The sequence below is a fragment of the Panicum hallii genome, chromosome 1, assembly GCF_002211085.1.
Source record: "Panicum hallii strain FIL2 chromosome 1, PHallii_v3.1, whole genome shotgun sequence".
Taxonomy (NCBI): domain Eukaryota; kingdom Viridiplantae; phylum Streptophyta; class Magnoliopsida; order Poales; family Poaceae; genus Panicum; species Panicum hallii.
Genome location: NC_038042.1, coordinates 57,543,221 through 57,562,870, shown reverse-complemented (window position 1 = coordinate 57,562,870; position 19,650 = coordinate 57,543,221). Strand labels below are relative to the sequence as shown.

The window sequence follows — 19,650 nt, the reverse complement described above, 5'->3', positions numbered from 1 at the left end:
ATTATGTCGATGTACACGAGACCGTAATCGATAGTATTACCATCAATCGCCAAAACAAAATTACAAGGCAAACATGGTTATAAATCAACCGATGGTATACGGTGCTGGAACTACAGGCGTACAAGTAAATTAGCATACTGGAGCCAAGAAAAATGTTTGCACTTAATATGTTTCCAAATCAAAGCAATTCGAACGGTGCAAAAATTGATTCTACAAAAAATGTCCTCGTTTGACATATCAGCCCTTGTAAACATCAAGATTAGTAAGATAAACTCTTTTGCACGTTAGCGTTACACCAACATTTGTAACACAACACGATCAGACACGGGGCAACGGATATAAATAAAGATATTGCGAAACCATTTCACATCAAAGCTCGCTTTGCAGATAACCACGATCAAGTCCAACTTGCAGAGCCCACCCATACAGCTGACAGTTTCAGCCCCAAAAGCGGCAGCACATTCTGACCTGCCACCACGCTGATGTAGCTTCAGAACCAGAGCTTGCACTGCTTTAGTGATTTGTCGTGAAAACTAGAGGCCAAGTTAGTTTCCGTATATATTGCTAACTCCCTGCTCCTGCCTCCACCACAGGAAGGCCAGCAGACAATGCTGTTTCATTGTTTTTCCAGCTTAATGCCGTATGATGACATTCGCTGAAATGTCTGAGGTCAAGCTGCCGCGAATTGGATAACAATCACTCCATATCAGAAACTTCATCCCCATCCTCGTCCTCGTCCTCATCCTCGTCAAGGATATAAACCAAGGCATGCCTCCGAGATGAAAAGACACATGCAACTCCTCTTGATGCTGCATAAAACAATCCGAGAAGCAAGCGCCAGGTGTGTCACACCGTAATGCAATAACAATTAAGATTCCTATACAGAAAGTTCATGATCGACATACCACTGACTGCAAGTGGAGTAGATACGGTGTGAGGTATGCTACGAACTTTCCCATAATCTGTGTCCAATTGAAGATCCAGTGCCTACAAGGGTCATGACAGGAAAGAAGCCAAGATATTACCATTTAACATAAAAGGTATGGTTAAGTAACATAATGAGTACAATGGCATAAAATAAGTTGTTCCCTATACATTGTAAGGATAGCTGCTATGAAATGAAGTACATGCCATAAGATCAAACATAGAATAAACATTTACAATAATTATTACCACCAGTTTTTGCAGACTGTAAATATTTGTGGGGAATGTTCCTGAGAGCGGCGTAAAGGAAAGGTTCTGTGTCTGCAGCATCACCATCCAAGATCTTCCAGGGCTATCAGAATGAGACCTTTCACTAAGTAGTAAAACTACTTGGTTGTCCTGTTTTAAAAATGGGTAAACAATATTTTTGTAAGCTATGCTAAGTACTGTACAAAAACTGGAATATTGTCTAAATACAAACAACAGGTAGTACCTTATAAAGCGATAGGTCAACACACTCATATTCGTCAGGCATATGCAATAGAAAACCTGAAAGTGACGACATGCTGAGAGCAGTACAACAGTTACCGGAGTCCTTTATCACACCGATGCAATTTCTTTCATTTAATGATCCATCAGGTATCTTGAAGCATACATAATCAGTCCAGTTATGTGAGGATTCCTCATGTTGTGAATCTTCATCCTGTTTTTTAAAGTAATGATGGGTAAAAATTATGAAGAACAACAGCATCATTGAATTAATGCAAGGTGTGTACAGGAGCTACAGACAGGTACAGTAGCAAATAATGAGTATGATTTACTTTATGACCATGATGCAAACACACTTGTCAAAAATCACTGAAGAGAACATGAACCTTATAGAATGATATCGATGTCGGTGTACATGTTAATGAAAAGGTATCTGATGACGTAACAGGGTATAGAGGAAGCAATCCTTGACAGTGTATTTGCGAAGAGATAGTGGTAAACGGCATCAAGAAAGCCTCCTTCAAGCTGAAGTGGATGACAACAGAAATGGTAAGTGCAGCATAAACAATGCTTAGCAAAGGCAAGGATCAGCTATGTTTAAGCAACAAGTAACATAATTGAAATTATTTATTCTGTGAAAGTGAAAAATACAAAGACTTGACTGATAAAAATATTGAATGGTCAAATGACAAACAATTTAACCAAAATAGTTCAGGTAGATGGAATATCAATCTAAAGCAAATGTAAAACATATAATTGATACAGATTTTTTAAGTGATCAAATGATTCACCTATCTTCCAATTGATTGAATTGTTTTACTAAACTCCTTTCCAAAAATTGAGTGTCTGTAAATCCTCCAAAAACTACTAGTTGCTCAACATGTCTTGCAGAATCCCTGAAAAACCATGTTGGACAAAATAAGAAATACAGGAAACCAGAAAAGCATCATCACAAAAGAAAGTTAATTAAATTAAATAATGATGACAAAAGGACAATATAAGAGCAAACAACAGCTCCATGTGATTGAGTAACTTTTGATCACTTTTGCTGGTTTGGACACAGTATTCATAGATCATATATCCCAAGATCTTCAATAACTCACCTCAGAGAACAATGCGTTTTCCAACACCAAGACAGCAAGTGTAAACAAGAACACTAAAATAGTCAATTTCAGAAGTAATTCCTGTGAGTTAACTGGCATTTATAAAATTCATGGTACAGTATGCCAATCATGCCATGGCATAACAACGTGCATATGTATATTTAACCAACTGAAGGTTTTGACATCTTGTGCGTGACAAGGTATCTTATAAAAAACAATGGGTGAATAATACTTAATAAGCCAAGGACCCGGGTTCAAAGCATGGCACCTTCTTAGAACAAAGCCGGGGGGGGGGGGGGGGTAGTCTTCCCCCGTGGTTGAGTTTTTTTAATAGTGCTTAATAATAATTTTTACACAGCAAGTAGAAGTCAGAGCGTGGCATGCCACTTACATATCACACTCAATTCTCTCGTCTGCTTCAAGTAGCTGTTTGATTGGATCCTTATCAAGGAGGAACTTCAGAAAAATCACCACAAGTTCACTACAAAAGGATAGACCCTGATAATAAATAACAAAATATTGATCCATGATTTATGAATCAAGGGAATACAGAAAGTAAAAGGCTAACCTGTTTGCTGCTGGAACTTGATCAGTTGGTTCATTTAGTAATATCTTAACACACTTTAAAACCCAGGTGAAGAAGTTTTGAAACTGGGAAAAATATTAATAAATGGTAGTTACTATAGAATAAATCCTCAACAAAATAAAATTACAACTAGCCATAAATGCATATAAGAAACTAACAGGAATATTCGTTCAGCCTAATAATCTAATAAACACAGTGAATAGGATGCTACTATTTAGCATACTCTGAACATCAAAAGAAATTGATCATTTTTTAGGTAGGATGCAGGAGCTTCATTTTCAAAGGAGAAAAAAGCCAAGTCCAAATGGATGTATTGAAATATGCAGAAGGATAATAAAAAGTACCAGATAAAGAACAGTAGCTGCAACCCTTGAAAAGCGCTCAACTTGAACAACTAACATCCCTATACTTTCAGTTACACCATCCACAAGCTTTTCATCTAACCCGATAATTTGAAACCGTGAACGCCATCTTGCAAGGCCTCTTAATTCTGCGAGTCTGAATGAAATAATCTCGACAGCAGGCTGTGAAGAAAGAATATAAATAAGACGTTCAACTTTTTAATAGAAACAAGATAAAAGGTACTCATAAATACATGGTAGTCCAGCAAAATGAGATGACCATGAATTTAGGGAACCACATAACTAGCTATATTTACATGCAAAAAAATCCAGTTAAGCATCCCTAACTAGTAAAACACTAAGAAAACTCTACAGTGTCACTGCGAAGCGAATCAAACTAGAAAACAATAGTCCAAGTGCATATTTCTGTGGCATCAGTAGGTAGTGGTTGACCTGAAGATGCTCACTGACAACGCCACGAATTTCTCTTCCAGCACTGTCAACAGCCTTGGCTATCCTCTTGAGACCCTACCCACATATGAAATGGCAATTTAGGCAGATTGACTCAGAAAATAAGCTACAGAATTGTGGTAGTAGCAACAATTACTGCTTCGCCAAGTGAACTCGCTAAAAATTGGTGAAGTGCTGGACTTGTTCGTGTCCCAAACAAAAGGCTTAGAAATTCATCCTCAGAACTAGATTCCGCTCCTGTAAGTAGATAGAAATTTTCATGTTAGAAACTTCCAATTGTGGAGACAGAATGAAGGTGTGGATTTCCTGATGGCTATGGTTCAAGAGAAACCAATCATACCATGTGCAGCTATCAGATTGGGCAAGGTATTAAATTTCTCATGAAATAAATTCATGGTACTTGACCATTGTTTGGATATCAAAGATATGGAAGCACGGACAACTTCAACCAGATCTTGAATACTCGATGCTTGTTGGGACACCTGATGCAGCTCATTTTTTCTTTACAGCATTTATGGATGGTAAAATACAAATTTTAGTACATGACAATAATAAGCAAAAGTTGACACACAGAACAAGAGTTAAGATCCTTTACAAAAAATTAGTAACAAAATATTTTTGGTATGTTTTTAGTAATGAATATTTGCACCTGTCTACACAGAGCTGAATTGTGGTTTGTAAAGCGACTGAATGAGCCCATCAAAAGATAGGTAATTCTAGCGCTAAATGTGGATCTTAGTTTAGAAGTCAGCATACAACAATGATATATGGTTTCTGAACAAGCAAGTAAAATTCAATGAAACGGTTATGCCATTACCGGTTGAAAAAGATAGATGTATCTAGGTAGAGACAATGTAATCCAGCAATTTCACAGTTGTGAGAAAGGTTTTCAGTGTCAATCAACTTTCCGTAGCACAGAACAACCAATTTCTGGAGGTTTCTTGATAAAGAGACCTGCTATAAGAAAAAAAATAAGTTCACAGAATCTCTTTTTTTCTTAAACGGAAGTACACAGCATCTCATATGTAGAAGATTAAGATGTGCATTGGATACTAAGAATTAATTACCTTGCTTACTGAAGCATCCTGGAGTTGATAATTATTTTTTCCAGAGGATTCAACATTGATTGGAATCTTATTTATGTTCTGAAATGTCAAAGGCATAAAGCTACTGATTCATAGAGCCTTGAACAAGATAAAGAATATTCATAAAAAAATAACACAAAAGAATTAGGCAGCAGCGGTTGAAATGTCCATACAGACAGCCGTTGGATAAAAGCTAAATGAATAAAAGATGTGAAACGTCACTACTCCTACCATGTTACACCACCAGCTTGTGCACACATGGAAAAGAAGATGAATCATACATGATAAGAAAATGCATCATTGACAACAATCAGGGATGTTTCCAGCATTTTGTGAATAAGTTCAAAGTTTAAATACTTAATACTGAATAGTGATTACATGTTTCCAGAAGAGCGTAGCTGCGTAAGCATTATATATGATGACACCAAACACTTGTTGGTTTTGCAGGACACAGATGTATGGTGGGTCAGCCATTGATAACAATAATCAAGCCTAAAAGACTTTAGAGCAGAATTTCAGCTTGCTTTGCTTAAAATGGGCATCCTAACAAAATATTTCTGGATGCCAAGTTGCCAACTTCAAAGCATGACAATAACAAAAAAAATATGTAACTGTCTTGTCCCCATGGTATAGCATGACTGAATAGAAAGAATAGTAAGCAAAAACGATGCACTAGAACTGTTCAACTGTATAATGCACACCTACAGTATGAATGTAATTTTGTAGAAAAGCTTGCCGGAAGAACTGTTCCATGTTGTTTGTATCATGTTTCCTGTTACGGTACAAAGGTCTCAGGGACTGATAACAGGAAACGTTGGAATCAGGAGAAAGCGTGCATGACATTATTTTTTATTGAGTTCAAATTAGGGAGAGCACTGACTATTCCAAAAATATTCCAACACTGAGTCTCAGTCATTTACTTACTATCTTTCCAACAGGAAATATTCCAAAAATGCTGAAGCAAACACAACCATCTGTACCACCACTGCATAGGATGTTAAAACGCTGACAGGAAGCACTACAAAATTGTGGAATGGCTTCTTCATTTTCATCCGCAAGACCAGTATCTCCAGAACTTAATCCACCTATCCTAGGCATCACAGGAGCAGGAGGAAAGAAACGTGCGGTGCGGTCTTCATAGGGTAAAAACTCATCCTTGTCAGGCTGAAAAAAAAATAGCAGAAGACTCAGTAATGAGAACTTTTCAGTAGAGAGTTGAATTAATTTTAACTAGAGCTGAATTCATGGATGAACTGAACATTTCACGACTATATGTAGCATGGGTTACTCTATGACATTTAAAATGGGATGGTATTATATATACATAACAACAATATGAGAAAGGCAATAGTGTACCCTTGATAGTAGATCATCTTCTGCCCAGTTCAAACATACAACGGCAACATCGTGGGACTTTATAGTTCTTAGCATCTTCCCGTTCTGCAATAAGCTTTCCTTTCAGTTATAGATGCACAAAGTGACAATGTAAAAGAAAAGTAACAAGTAGATCTTGGTAGCATGAGAGAATTTTATATTCAAGAGTAACTAAAAATGGAAGCTGAACAGAATTCCAAACATAAATAGATCTTGTACTCAATCAAAACTGGTAGGGAGTATAAGATATTACAACAAACACTGCCAATGATTTCAGCATTAATAAGAATTTGAGAAAATTCAACAAAACTGGATAGATTGCCCTGTGATTATAGTGCCAATCAATCACCACTACCTCTCCATGTAGGCAGAGTTATAGTGTCAATCAAATCATTTTTCCAATGCTTTCATCCTATGAAAAGAAAACTAGTCAGTGAAAGGTGGTCAAAGAAAAGATTAGGGGTTGCCTATTGCTGACTATTTGTTGAATGAGGCAGTAGATTTGTAAAAGCTCCTTGCAATATACGCAGTGCATGGCTAGCTGGAGCGAGAACAAACTAGCCCTGCAGAGGATGCAATATACACAGAGAGCATCTTCAAAAAAAGGGAATGTTTCATTTCAAGAGAACACAAAGAGAAAAAAGTGAGGTCTTGATAATCTGTATAGATGATCAAGTAGTGGCTGCTGCAAGAGCCCCAAGTGTATGTGATTGGGTGATCCTGTGTGGCGAACACAATCAGTATAGCCAACACATATTATTCTTCGAGGAGTGTATTCAAATGCCTCCATTAGAAACATAGTTGGGCAAGAATTCCTTGGAGTCTGTGTCCCCCAAATTGTCTGCTAATAGTTCGTTTGTAAAGGGCAAATAGATGGCTGGATCAGGTTTTTATGAAGTATGAACGAATGTCCATATAAGACACAAAAAGGACCAAGAGATTCCATTTATCATCCACATGCACACCTCAACATCATGCAAAAGCACCAAACCATCTTCTGTTCCAAGTGCTATTATTTTACCATCAGGGCTCCAGCAAATAGATGTGATGCACTTCCCTGAAAAATTAAAATATCTCAGTTCTCACTACCTTTTGAACATTCAAAGCAGATATAACCACTTTAACTACAGATTACAATGGTATACAGGAAAAGAATATGCACTGACATTGTGTGTACTCTGATTGAAAAGATAAGTAGAAGGAGGCAAATGGAGAGAGATAAAACAAGCGCCGTGGAGCAACCTGGAGAGATTGTCCATAGCCTTTGCCAATTGAAGCGATGGAGGAGAACCTTGGAGTCATCAGTAACCATAGCAAGCAGATCCTTCTCTGGATTCCATGCTGCCATTTTTATCTACGAGTAGTGAAACATGGGCACATCAGTACCTAATGCCTCGTTTAGCATAAATTAATAAACAGGAACAAAGAAACAATGGAAAATTTGAATTTCGATGTCCTCGATCGATTATGGACTACAGAAATGTACACAAAGTGACAGGAAATGAAATTCAGCATCAGCAACTGTCTGGTATGTGCACTTGCTATTAACTTCTCTGTTACTGAAGGATTACTAAGTACTGAATAATGAACGGGATATATGAGAAATGAGACAGATCAAGCATGACGATGGGGCAAACATTACAGTCACTGAAAGTATACTTGCCAACAAAAATTAGCATTCAAAGCTGAAATCAGTGCTCCATACCAGTAAAATGGCTCCTCACGACTCCTCTAGAGTTCAGACCACACCAACCAACTTCCACCAAACCCCAGAAGCATCCCTCTCTCAACCCGCGCAGTGACAGTAAGATCGGTGTAATCTCACAGGAATTCTAGCAAACAGTTGGCACGCACGAAACGCTAGTTGCCGCAGCCCGAGGACCTACCCGATCCAGCCGCGCTTTCTCGTGAACTAGGCATTACCCTTGACTGCCTGAAACAAAGCGACGGCGCACTATTTCGAAGACATGGTACGGGTTGAAACTGTTGGTTAAGCATCGCCACGCGCTCGCGCACACTGAGTTTGGCTATGCAGAGAGGAGAGGCAGGGGAGGGAGCGGAGACGAGACGAAACCTGGAACGGGATGGGCTTGTCGAACTGGAGCTGGAACGGCGTGGCCTCCGCCGCTGCCGTGGACGCCTCCTCCATCTGCTCCTCCGCCATGCTCGGTTGATGCAGGTGGGGGATTTTGAGCGGGCGGGCGCGAAGGAGGAACAAATGGCGACGGCGAGCCTGGACGGCACCCAGACGGGGTCCGGGAGACCAAGAGTAGCAGAGTTTGGGCCAAAAGCAGGCTGTCGGCGATATGGTCGGACCAATATAAAGCCCAGTGTTTACGGCCCACTGTCGTGTTCCCCAGCAACATTTATCAATAGGCCTCAACGAGGCTCCCATGCTGTTATCCAACCAGATAGCTAATTACGAGCTTTCTAAGGAAGATTTTTATTCAAAAAATATGTTGATGAACGATGTTACTATTCTTTCAGATCAATAAAGCTCATCGAATGACATATCCTAGATAAGCATAAGCTTGCCGGTCAAGCAGGCACTTGCACTCTTGAGTTTGTTACTGAAATTATATCTTGACTAACAGATTGAAGTCCAAAGTCAAACACAAACAAACTTCCCTAGCTTCCAGCCAAAAAAGAAAATAAATATGAAGAAAGAAAAATAAAGTGAGAATTGAATCTTGGTATTTGATTTTAAAAGAATGCAGGCTGTAGTTTTAGATCAAAGCATATAAACTAAATCATTGAATAAATATGGGCCCCCCGCGAAAATGTTGATTCTATACATGCACAAACACTATTAAAAAGTATATTCACAGATAAATATTGCCCTTAGCACAAAAGACACATAATTTTTAAATAGAAACTTTTATACGAACCCCAATGTGTAGAGGAGGAGCATGACTACACTAAAATCTCCAGAAGCTTTATGTCGATGACCAGTAATGTAGACCCCGACGAGGCCCTACCATACCATGCCGGGATGGCTCGTTTAGACGGCGATAGCAGTGCCGAGAGAGCTCATGACAGGGCATAATTAATATAAAAAAAGACAACCTAACACCCAAGAAACAACTTACTAATAGAAAGACTCGTCTGAATACCCCTCCTAGTTACAAACAATATAATGAGTTGATGACTAGAGTACAGTGGTGGAACATTTGGTCGAGTATTACTGCTAACCTCTGATTTTTTTCCATATGTTTTCTTCATCATTTTTTTCAAAACAACCTTCATATTTTTTTAGATAAAATTTCCTTTGACGTTGTTATGCTTGACACTTTGCAAGCTTCTACTTGGGATTAGGAACAAAGAACATTAAATGGCTTTTAATTTACTTGATACTCTTTTCTAGCACTTAATTTGCTGCTTAGTATATGCTTTTTTGTGTTTCTACTTTTGCAAGTAAAAATATTCCAATATAAACAACATTACCCACTTGATGAGGGCATGTCAGCGGTTACTTAAGTTACACGTAAGCAAGTGCATAAATGACCAATTACACATAGCCGTACAAAACTACTCCAAAAAAAGGTGAACTCACTCCTAGCTAAAATTAACTTCAATATACATGAGAATATTATACTACCTAAGTGTTCTACTTTGGTTGTACTTAGGTATACGCATGAAGAGAAGAAGCAGGATCGGACAAAAACGGACCACCAGATCAGAAAAAAAAAGAAACAGCTGTAACTTTTGATTTCCAAAAGCTATGAAGGTCATTGAACATACTTTCGAAAGATTATGAAGTCTACTTTCCAATACAAGCAACATCTTGCAATTTGGAGTTTCCAATAGGATGTTATGATCAATTTAGTGAAGATCGCTCAGAAGGTCAACAGTCTTTTTAGGATAGAATGTTGGTACAACTTCTGTACAAGTCTATATTAATCTGTCATGTTCCATGGTACAAGTTATATATGGATGGAAAACTTGTCAAGTACGATCCCAGTAAACGGCACATCATTTGGACTTCCAAGTAGAGAATAATGCCCAATTTACTGAAGCTGCGCAAAGATCTAGGAGACCGTGGGGACTGAAGACCACTTCGTGAATGCCTCAATCAGTTGACCTTCCACCTCCTAACGTGGTGACTTCAGTTCATAAGCAACTAGGAGGATTATTCCTAGTATAAATATCACCTATACGCTACCAGAAAATAACTTTGATGGTACGATGAATTGAGATTCTATACGGTTTTGCAACCGAGCTGCTCAGTGCCTTGCACACCTTTGTTCTTCCTTATTCTTCTTGGACTTGTGAAGAGATCCCTTTGGCGACCCCTACTTCGTGCTCTACGGTTTCCAGTTTGGCTGCACCGTTTTGTGTGGATTAGTTCCGGATTGTGTGAGTCGAAGCCCTCAAGATTTCGGTGCGTCTCTCCCCGTCGCTTGGTTGCATCCAACCTTGATCAGGTATAAAACTAGTTACCCGCTGTTCTCAGCGAATTATCCTTTGTCCGTGAACCTACTTTCATGTAGATCGGAACACCTCTTGCCGATTCATATCGGTACCTATCACCACTTAATTTAGAAAATATATGCAGAATAATTACTGCTGAAATATCGTTTGCTGGTAACAATTCACACAATCATTTCAAATTGTACAAGTGCAACAGCTTACTCAACAATAACTTATGCATGTTACATAAAAAAAACACGTACGCATGACGGCATGAGTGGTGGAATCATGGACGTTGCAGTGGAAGCTACCACTGCCCCTGATCCAGGTCCCCTCCCCCCTCAGGCTCGTCGTCTCTGTTTCTTGCCTCCTTTCCCCTGTCTCCCTCCTCCCTTGGTCTTACTTTCCAGGCGGCGACGACTGGGCAAGCGGCGGCGCCATTCGTCACGTCTTCGCCCGGTTCTTTGCCGGCGACGAGCATCCACCAGGTATGCCCGCCCCTTCTCTTCCCTTCCGCTTTGCGAAACGGAGCACCCCAAACCCTAATAAAGCTATTTGTATTCGGATCTGACCTAGTTACAATATATTACCTACTAACTTCGATTTTGTTTGAAAAAATTATCGGGTGTACACCCATGTCCTATGCTGGGTGCCTGGGTCCGCCCCTGGCGTTGTGCTTTAGATATCTCTGGCAACAGGGTTATTCGAAGCCATGCTTAATTACGCAGTCTTTCCCATGTTCTTCAAAATGTGGCCTTTTTTTGCATTGCTGGGAAGATCATAGTCTGATTGATTTCGAGCTGTTTTTCTTTTTGTTCTCTTCTCTTGCTATCACTCAAACTTTATGTTTTCAACTCCTAGACAAGGGAGAGCTTCTTAGTTCCCAGATAGAGCTGTTAACCTGCACGAGTAGCAGATGGCAAGGATAAAGCCCAAGCAATTGCTCATTCAAAGCAAAACGAAGAAGGCTCCTTCTCGAATCAGTTACTCAACTATCATCACATGGAACCTGATTGTCGTCTTGGTTGTGCTATCCCTCTATGCCACTTACAGGCATTGGCATCAAAGGTTAGTGTCCTTTCATGCATCCTTCATTTTTTGTTTCTTTTGCTGTTTGGTGTCCCGAGCATACCTAATCTAGTCAATACTACACTACATGGAGATGAACAATGCTCATGCCAATCTTTTTCGTAGTTGTTCAATAAGTAATTATATATACTACTACTCAATATTCCTCAATCGATGTGTTCAACTGCAGGTCGGCCCAAGACATTGAAATGGATCTTCATCAAGCTGAGGTACCTTATACAACTACACAATCTTTTTTATGCAACTGTGCTATTGTCTTATGCTTACCGAACTCCAAGTAGGTATACCTTATTTATGTAACTGACATGCATTATCTGTTTTTTTTCCTTGGATTATTTTCTAACTTTATATCTTGTCTAGTGATAATATGCTTGGTATCGTAATTGTCCATCTGTGTTTTAACTTATCCAAGTGACTATGTTCATTTGCGACAAACTGAAACAGCTAATGAAGAGATCTTGAATACTTAATAAGATTTTGATAAAGTATTATTAATTTAAGGGACATTGTACTTCAAATGATCAAACTCATGATTGTTTCTCTTGTGGATTTTTATGACTTCAAGCTTGCTGTGAGACCAGATGATTCAAAAATGACAAGTAGACCGGGATTTGCAGTAAGTTTTTCTGTTCTCTCTTCTCAGCTCAATTTCTGATCAGTTCATGTGTGTTGATTTAATATTTAATTATCGCTTGGATACATCTTGGAGATCTATGTTTCCTATAAATGTGCATTGTACTTGCTGGGCTGAATCGAGTTATGATTTATTTTCTTCAAGCATGATAACCCTTTGAAATTTCTGTAAGCAAATATTGTTCTGCTGAGGATGTATAAATTTGTGCACAAGAAAACAACTTTGCTTAATTTCTTGTAGCATAGAGACATGGCCATGTGTGTGAAGCCCAAGCAAGATAGATGGTAGTTGTATAGTACTTGCTGAGGGGCGACTAGTAGCTACCATACAAATTTTTGTTGTGATAATGCTCTGCACATATGAAGTATTTTTACCACCTGAGTTACTGCAGCTGACCATCTTTGTAACATCCAGCCCACCTCAAGAATAGTCCCAAATGGGAAGTTGAGAGTGGGATGAGCTAGCTTAAATAGCCAACTCTAGGAAGCATTGCAACCTTGGGTTAACCCTTTTACGCGAAGCGAGGACGAAAGCGTAAGCAGGTTGCAGTGTAGGTGTGGCCCACTCAGCGTGCAGAGTGGGCATGAGCCGTTTTCCTGGGTTGGGGTTGTTACAATCTTTGATTTGGATAGAAGCATAATGCCACTGCCTAACTTTTTCTGCAGGTAATGAACACTGGAAAAGGCCCAATTACTATAGAAATATACAAAGATGCTTCTGCTCATGTTGTGGATAGATTTATCAACTTGTGGTAAGCACCAGAAATTTGTAACATAGCTGTACATTGTTGGTTAAAAACAACTTAGCTGTGACATATTCACCATATTTGATTAATCCACAGAAGTTTGAAAGATTCGAAGTTAAAATAATTTTAGCATAATTAATATTTGAAAATTTGAGAGTGGTCGATCTATGCACTATCAATATTCAATAACTACAAATCTGCAACGTGGCCTATAGGTATAAAGTATACCTTTTTAAATTTGACGGATCAAACAATACCTGCTAGCCTGCAGCAATTTGGACCAAGATCCGCATAGAATTTTTATACAGTCATATCTGAAGCATAAAATTCAACTTGGAAAGTGGTTGCATGCTCCCTCACAGGGAAAACAAGTCTTAACACTGTTAATTAATTGGCAGTCAATGTGCTCATTTTGAATCTGCCATTAACTTATGAACAAATTTGGTTGTAGTGATAAACTAGGTAACGATATGGCATGCACTCGTGGCTGTTTTTAATGCTAGTGTGAAAATATTGCTACCACTAAGTTAAGGGTTTTCCAATATAAACTATCAATATATTAACACTTTGTATATCAACTGACATTGATCCTGTGGCACAGCAAGAGAAATCACTTCAAAGGAATGCCATTCCGCCATATCATAAAAAATTTTGTGATTCAAGGTGGTGATTTCGATTTTGATGGAGCTGCCCAAGAATGGATAAAAAAAGCTAAAGCCAGTGGGAAGAATGATCTCAGGTCTGGTTCCTTAATAGTGCATATATTAAACTATCATGGATCTTGGTTTTTGTAGACCAGATATTTTACAGTAGCAATTTCCTTAACAGTTAACATTAACAAAACATTCTATGGTTTTGCAGTCCAAAGCACGAGGCATTTATGATTGGGACTGCTAAGAATCCTAATAACAAAGGATTTGATTTGTTTATCACGACTGCCCCAATTCCTGATTTGAATGACAAGCTTGTTGTATTTGGGCGAGTCATCAAGGGAGAAGATATTGTTCAGGTACTTATCTGAAATTCTCTCTGGAAACTTTCTTCAGTTGTTTGCCTTGAGTATTAAATTAGAACATGTTTTCCGATTTCCAGTCATCCTTTTGTGTTCGGTGGTTCCTTTACTCACTGAACCAGTAATAAATGTTCAATATGGCTGTGATTTTCTCCAGAAACTTTATAACTTGTGTTTTCTAAGTTGTATATACCAATATGTCTGTAATATGCCAACTTATATGGGGATATAAGTATATAACACAATGCGCTAATGATATCAGCCTGAGCATGTTGAAATGGTTATCTCGGATGGAGTATCGACATGTGCATGTGCCTGGCCTGTTTACATGTTTTCATTGTAGTTCAGTAAAATCAACTTAACATGTACTTACTATGTTTTGTTTTTGTCTGCTTGTTTACACAAACAGGAGATTGAAGAAGTTGACACCGATGAGCATTATCAGCCAAAGACTCCCATAGGCATCATGAATATAATACTAAAACAGGAGCCATGAGCTGATACTTTTTGGCAGGCGCATGTATATGAAAACCTTAACTACCTGCCTCCCTACTCTCTGTAGTACACTAGTATGAAAAGGTCCATACGTCTCATTGAGTTGCTGTTGTATTGATGCCGTGCCTGTTGATGGGATCCTTCCTTTGGACGTCCATGAGTTGCAGATTGTGACGGCATGTTCCATGAGTTCCGTGCGGTATTTGTGTGTAAACATCACCTTTGCAGTTTTTTGCCGTCACTTGCGAGCATAAATGTTGTGCAGCTACCCCACTTACCGTAAGCAGTTCCCCTCAGGATCTCGTTGACCCATTGTGATGGTCGCGCGCCGTCTACCACTTTCAGAAATCAATCTGGGCAATTCCATATAATCACAATGCCGTTGCTTTTAGCTGAACAAAATTGTGGAACTTGTTATGTATGCACATCAAGTGGGTCATAGACTTGAAATATGGTTAAGCTTAATGTCTACAGATCTTTAGAAGTAGTGTGCAATGTGCACAAAAGCACAAAGTGAAACTCTAGTTTGAACGTACTTAAGCTAACTAGAGAAGAAATCTGAAAAGTGTATCATTCCATTTCATCGAGGATGTCCTTATATTTGGAAATGGTGCTTTGATTACGAAATGGAGGACCTTGGATGCAGATGGTGAGATGGCCCTGTTGGTTGCCGCTGCATCTCAACATCGCCCGCTCCTCGCAGCTATGGCTCCAACGGTTGCTAAGATACAGTATTGTAATACCCTCGACAAAAAAAAAGATACTATTGTACTGCGACCCTCAGCCTCAAATCAGGTGTTCATATGAGCGGCGGTGCAATTTGGGTTCTTCTGAATTTCAAATGATTTGCTTGTGCAGGCATAGCCTTTTGGTCCACAATGCCAATGTTTTTAGGCATGCACATGAAAACAGAAGTATATCATCTCTGACTCAGAACCCAGACAACTGATGCAATGTGGGCAACGAACAAAATATGACAAATTACTTAGTTCTAACTTCAACTCCATATAAGATTTAAGTGGTCCACAACACCAAAACCCGGGAGAACTTCAAAGGGTTCTCAAATAGACAGTTCATGTTGCTAACTCTCAACCTGAACAGATTACAGACCCCTTACAAGGAACTTCTTAGCTCAAGATAAAACCTAGCAGATAAGCACAATCCTCCCCATCTTGAAATTATCTGCAATGGGAGATACATGGATTAGAACATTTAATGATGGCAAGAACAGATAGTCAGGGAAGTACATTTCCTGAGAACTTCAGATTCAATAACTAAACTAATGCACTATGGAAGAAAGACAAAAAGGTCATTCTAACTCTGTGCAGCAATCAGAATACAGCACAAAACAGGGAAATGGGTTTAGCTGGAAAGAGTCCTGCCTAGGAAATGGTGAAGTTGAGGGCACAAATGGATGAAGATATGATTAAAGAATATCAAAATGTAAATGTCTTTAATCCTAACCAAACAAGCCAGCTATTGTGCTTTTCACTTGGTTAGTGACCACACCAATGACTTTCAAGTCTTATTCATGGGCATAGAAATAGCTGTAAGCTGTCTCTTTGAAACCTTTTCCAACAATGTGGCACCAATGCAATTTTAGCAATACAAAATGAAAGGCTCTCTTAAAATGAGGTTGGTTAGCTTCATTATTCAGTGGTGCGTATTTGAAAACAACCCCAAATAATAATCAACTAATCCCTAATTGGGCAGGGTGCAACTATATAAAACAAACTCATCACTGCATTTATAAATATCGGATGACACCATATTTTCTTGTGATGTTCAATCACAGTTATGCACAAGGCACGATTGTCAGCGAAAGGATCATTTAGAATATTTACATCCTTACCAAACTATACAAGCTGTTCAGGATACAACGGAAGTCACTACCAGATAGATTCGAGGTATTCAACAAGACTCAGGTCGCTTAACTATAACAATGTTAACCATTGATGAATAATAGCCGACTACTACACACAAAAAAATAATCATCCAGCACAAGTCCATTGTGTCGCTTATAGGCCAGAAGCAGCATACTCGGTAATCCATAACAGAAAGTTGAGTGAAATGCAATTGATACTAACCTTTAGATGCTGCTGGGATACATGAAGACCCTGACCTTGCGCCCCTGCAACAGCGTAAACAGTACAACAGAATTAGCTCAGAACGCAAAAATGCCAAGCAGGAACACAAATATTGAATGGACATGGTGACGGCGGCCCAGCTCAGTAGCTCACCATGGACTCCGGCGGCAGGTTGGACTTGAACTTGGCGCGGACGACGCCAGAGTTGCCGTGCGGGCGGGTGACCTTGCCCCAGATGCAGCGGTAGTGGGTGTCGCTGCTCTTGGTCTTGGCCTTGTAGATGTACGCCATCCGCTTGCCGCAGTACCACGCGACGTCCTCCTTGGTGTTAACCCCCTCGATCTGCACCAGCGACGTGGTCTCGTACTGGTTCGACTTGGACCTGCATCAACGACCGCCAGACACCATCCCGTGAGTCACAGCGCGGTGGAGGAGCAAGCTGGGGGCGATCGATCGGGGTGGGGAGAGAGAGCTCACCTCTTGTATCCGAGGATGGTGCCCCGGACGTAGAGCCTCACGCGCTGCCCAGTGCGCCCCTTCACCATCTCGCCGCTGCCGCTTCTGCCGCCGGAGCCGAGAGCTTCGGAGGTGGAGTGCTGGGGAGGGCCGGAGGGGAGGGGGACGGCGCAGCCACGAAGGGAAGAAACCCTAGAAGGCGGCGCTAGCAGGGGTTAAGTATCATTCAGTTTCGCTGGTGAACGGCTGGGATTGGATGGTTGATGTATCGACGGTCCTGATCGATGTATTCAGTAGAGTTATTGCGGAAATGGTGGTCTAGCGTCTAGGGTTTACACTTCAGACCCGGTATCGTAAATGGGCCGGGTATTTGTAAGGCCCATGTGGTGGATTGAGTAGTAGGCTCCGAGTACAACGGCAGTACGAATGGGCCAAAACACTAGCGCTTCTAAAAAAGGACAAAAATCTGGCCCGTTAATTTTGTGATGCATTAGCATTTTTTGGACTAAAAACTTCAAAAGAAGACAAACACACACACACAGAGAGAGAGAGAGAGAGAGTGGTACTGGTCAACAAGTGCACGTTTCCTTCCTCGGATCCTGCTCGCTCCCGATCGACGCAATAAATGCGATCGAAGAGCTCCGGCGAAGACGATTGCACCGGCGGCAGCCACGAGCTGACCGGGCTTAGATCTAAGCCAATTATAGTCACATGTTGAAGTAAGAAACGCTGCGTGTGGACAGCTCAAGGCATCGATTTCCACCAATCACTACAAAAATAGAATACTCGCATGAGTGGTGATTTATTTAAAGATTACCACGGTTGATCTACCTTGTCCGGTAATTAAGCACGGTGCTCGCAGTGCATCTCCTACTTAATTAGCCCGCTTAACAGCTCGGCAAAGCAGCTAGAGAGCTCACCGCCAGTTACCAATCAGCCTGAGTCAACGATGGCATCTCGTCCCATCTCTCTCGTGCTCATCACTGTCATCCTTCTCGCGGCCATCTACCTCGTCGTCTTCCCCGACGACTTCAAGCTCACGGAGGTGTTTGCTGGGTCGTCGCCGCCATCGTGCGACAATGGCTCCGCGGCGTCGACGACAACGTCGTCGGCGGTCCAGCTGGGCGCCGCCGACGCCGACGCGGTGGACCTGCGCGTGCTCATCGGCATCGTGACCGTCCCGGGCGCGTACGAGCGTCGCGCGCTCCTGCGGCTGGCCTACTCCCTGCAGCCGCGGCCCGTCCGCGCGGTGGTGGACGTGCGCTTCGTACTCTGCACCGTCGACAAGGAGGAGGACCGCATCCTGGTGGCGCTGGAGGTCATCGCGCACGGCGACATCCTGGTGCTCAACTGCACGGAGAACATGAACGACGGCAAGACCTACGCCTACTTCTCCGCCGTGCCGCGGCTGTTCGCGGACCGGCCCTACGACTACGTGGGCAAGACCGACGACGACACCTACTACCGGGTGGCGTCGCTGGCAGACTCGCTGCGGGGCAAGGCGCGGCGCGACGCGTACCACGGGTATCTGACGCCCTGCCACTGGCGGCCGGAGAAGCAGTACATGTCCGGGATGGGGTACATCGTGTCGTGGGACGTGGCGGCGTGGATCGCGGAGACGCCGGAGCTCCGGGACGACCACGACGACTGGGAGGACGTCAACTTCGGCGGGTGGCTGCGCAAGGGGGGCAGGTACAAGAACGTGTACAACGAGGAGCCGAGGATGTACGACTACTGGGACAGGGAGATGGACGCCGATGTGAACTGCTTCCGGCACGAGCACAGGGCGGACACGGTGGCCGTGCACAAGCTCAAGGACCGCCTCAAGTGGGCGCGCACGCTCCACTTCTTCAACGCCACCCAGGGCCTCAGGCCTTCCAAGATGTACCATCTAGACTTGGAGAACAACATCTACCGGGTGTAGAGTAGAGATCTATACATTGTTAGACTACTTAGCTTTCTTTTCATTTGCAGAATTCTAGCTAGTCTAATTCCTCCAATGTCTGGATCCGAGGCTCACGCTTCTGAAGTGAACAAATATGAGCTCTACATTGACTTGTCAGGGGCTCAGGGCTAGCTCGGTTAGAAGATAATCCCAAGTGCCCAACGACTTCAGCCCCAGCAATGTGGGCCATGCATAGTACCCAATTGCGCGTACCCTCTGACAGAGAAACTAGCTCGTTACTGTTGGATTCAAGTGGTAATAATGCTTAAAAGTGTTAAACTTTAGCACTAACTCATCCAAACAGAAGTACTAATGGGTGGGCTAAACTTTAGCTAAAACTTTAAAACTTTAGTGGAGATATAAGTGCTAATAAGTGTTAAAGTTTATCACTTAACTTTAGACCA

At 41.4% G+C, this 19,650-nt stretch overlaps 4 protein-coding genes and 1 long non-coding RNA gene across 7 annotated transcripts; 3 read left to right on the top strand and 2 right to left on the bottom strand.

Annotated features, from left to right (window-relative positions):
- Positions 1-145: 145 nt before the first annotated feature.
- Positions 146-8,636, bottom strand: LOC112901515 (anaphase-promoting complex subunit 4). Of its 2 annotated transcripts, none has more exons than XM_025970449.1 (19): positions 8,448-8,636; positions 7,616-7,727; positions 7,339-7,430; positions 6,356-6,439; positions 5,924-6,163; positions 4,982-5,059; positions 4,732-4,868; positions 4,255-4,415; positions 4,051-4,151; positions 3,897-3,971; positions 3,447-3,626; positions 3,085-3,167; positions 2,908-2,997; positions 2,205-2,309; positions 1,800-1,938; positions 1,418-1,627; positions 1,174-1,323; positions 906-987; positions 146-809 (listed from the first exon to the last, which is right to left on the bottom strand). In XM_025970449.1, exons 1-19 carry the CDS (start codon positions 8,535-8,537, stop codon positions 697-699), a joined length of 2,322 nt encoding a protein of 773 aa, XP_025826234.1. In that variant the 5' UTR covers positions 8,538-8,636; the 3' UTR covers positions 146-696. The 2 variants fall into 2 exon arrangements, with proteins under 2 accessions (XP_025826234.1, XP_025826241.1); XM_025970456.1 differs by lacking the exon at positions 8,448-8,636 and adding an exon at positions 6,729-6,785 and having other exon boundaries at positions 7,616-7,660.
- Positions 842-6,073, top strand: LOC112901531. 2 transcript variants are annotated; one of them, XR_003230319.1, is made up of 4 exons: positions 842-1,040; positions 1,180-1,338; positions 1,862-1,962; positions 5,938-6,073. It is a non-coding gene; the product is annotated as an uncharacterized LOC112901531 (long non-coding RNA). The 2 variants fall into 2 exon arrangements; XR_003230318.1 differs by lacking the exon at positions 5,938-6,073 and adding an exon at positions 5,447-5,731 and having other exon boundaries at positions 846-1,040.
- A 2,459-nt stretch (positions 8,637-11,095) lies between the features above and the next one.
- LOC112878847 (peptidyl-prolyl cis-trans isomerase CYP21-4) lies at positions 11,096-15,026 on the top strand. Its single transcript, XM_025943080.1, has 8 exons — positions 11,096-11,271; positions 11,645-11,851; positions 12,042-12,081; positions 12,438-12,488; positions 13,172-13,257; positions 13,853-13,990; positions 14,113-14,260; positions 14,673-15,026. Exons 2-8 carry the CDS (start codon positions 11,700-11,702, stop codon positions 14,757-14,759), a joined length of 702 nt encoding a protein of 233 aa, XP_025798865.1. The 5' UTR covers positions 11,096-11,271; positions 11,645-11,699; the 3' UTR covers positions 14,760-15,026.
- Positions 15,027-15,663: 637 nt separating this feature from the next.
- LOC112894075 (60S ribosomal protein L35a-1-like) lies at positions 15,664-17,489 on the bottom strand. The gene is made up of 4 exons (XM_025961705.1): positions 17,323-17,489; positions 16,999-17,227; positions 16,846-16,889; positions 15,664-15,940 (listed from the first exon to the last, which is right to left on the bottom strand). Exons 1-3 carry the CDS (start codon positions 17,388-17,390, stop codon positions 16,848-16,850), a joined length of 339 nt encoding a protein of 112 aa, XP_025817490.1. The 5' UTR covers positions 17,391-17,489; the 3' UTR covers positions 15,664-15,940; positions 16,846-16,847.
- Positions 17,490-18,222: 733 nt separating this feature from the next.
- Positions 18,223-19,350, top strand: LOC112876075 (beta-1,3-galactosyltransferase 6-like). Its single transcript, XM_025940116.1, has one exon. The coding sequence runs from the start codon at positions 18,251-18,253 to the stop codon at positions 19,223-19,225; it is 975 nt and encodes a 324-aa protein (XP_025795901.1). The 5' UTR covers positions 18,223-18,250; the 3' UTR covers positions 19,226-19,350.
- The last annotated feature ends 300 nt before the right edge of the window (positions 19,351-19,650 follow it).

Coding starts and splice junctions, on each gene's coding strand:
- LOC112894075 (XM_025961705.1), bottom strand. CDS start 17,390: ATGGTGAAGGGGCGCACTGGGCAGCGCGTGAGGCTCTACGTCCGGGGC. Junction 17,228..17,322: donor ACCATCCTCGGATACAAGAG/GTGAGCTCTCTC, acceptor TCGTTGATGCAG/GTCCAAGTCGAACCAGTACG. Junction 16,890..16,998: donor ACCTGCCGCCGGAGTCCATG/GTGAGCTACTGA, acceptor ACGCTGTTGCAG/GGGCGCAAGGTCAGGGTCTT.
- LOC112876075 (XM_025940116.1), top strand. CDS start 18,251: ATGGCATCTCGTCCCATCTCTCTCGTGCTCATCACTGTCATCCTTCTC.
- LOC112901515 (XM_025970449.1), bottom strand. CDS start 8,537: ATGGCGGAGGAGCAGATGGAGGAGGCGTCCACGGCAGCGGCGGAGGCC. Junction 5,060..5,923: donor TATTTCCTGTTGGAAAGATA/GTAAGTAAATGA, acceptor TTGACATTTCAG/AACATAAATAAGATTCCAAT. Junction 3,972..4,050: donor CGAGTTCACTTGGCGAAGCA/GTAATTGTTGCT, acceptor ATATGTGGGTAG/GGTCTCAAGAGGATAGCCAA.
- LOC112878847 (XM_025943080.1), top strand. CDS start 11,700: ATGGCAAGGATAAAGCCCAAGCAATTGCTCATTCAAAGCAAAACGAAG. Junction 13,258..13,852: donor GATAGATTTATCAACTTGTG/GTAAGCACCAGA, acceptor CCTGTGGCACAG/CAAGAGAAATCACTTCAAAG. Junction 13,991..14,112: donor AGTGGGAAGAATGATCTCAG/GTCTGGTTCCTT, acceptor ATGGTTTTGCAG/TCCAAAGCACGAGGCATTTA.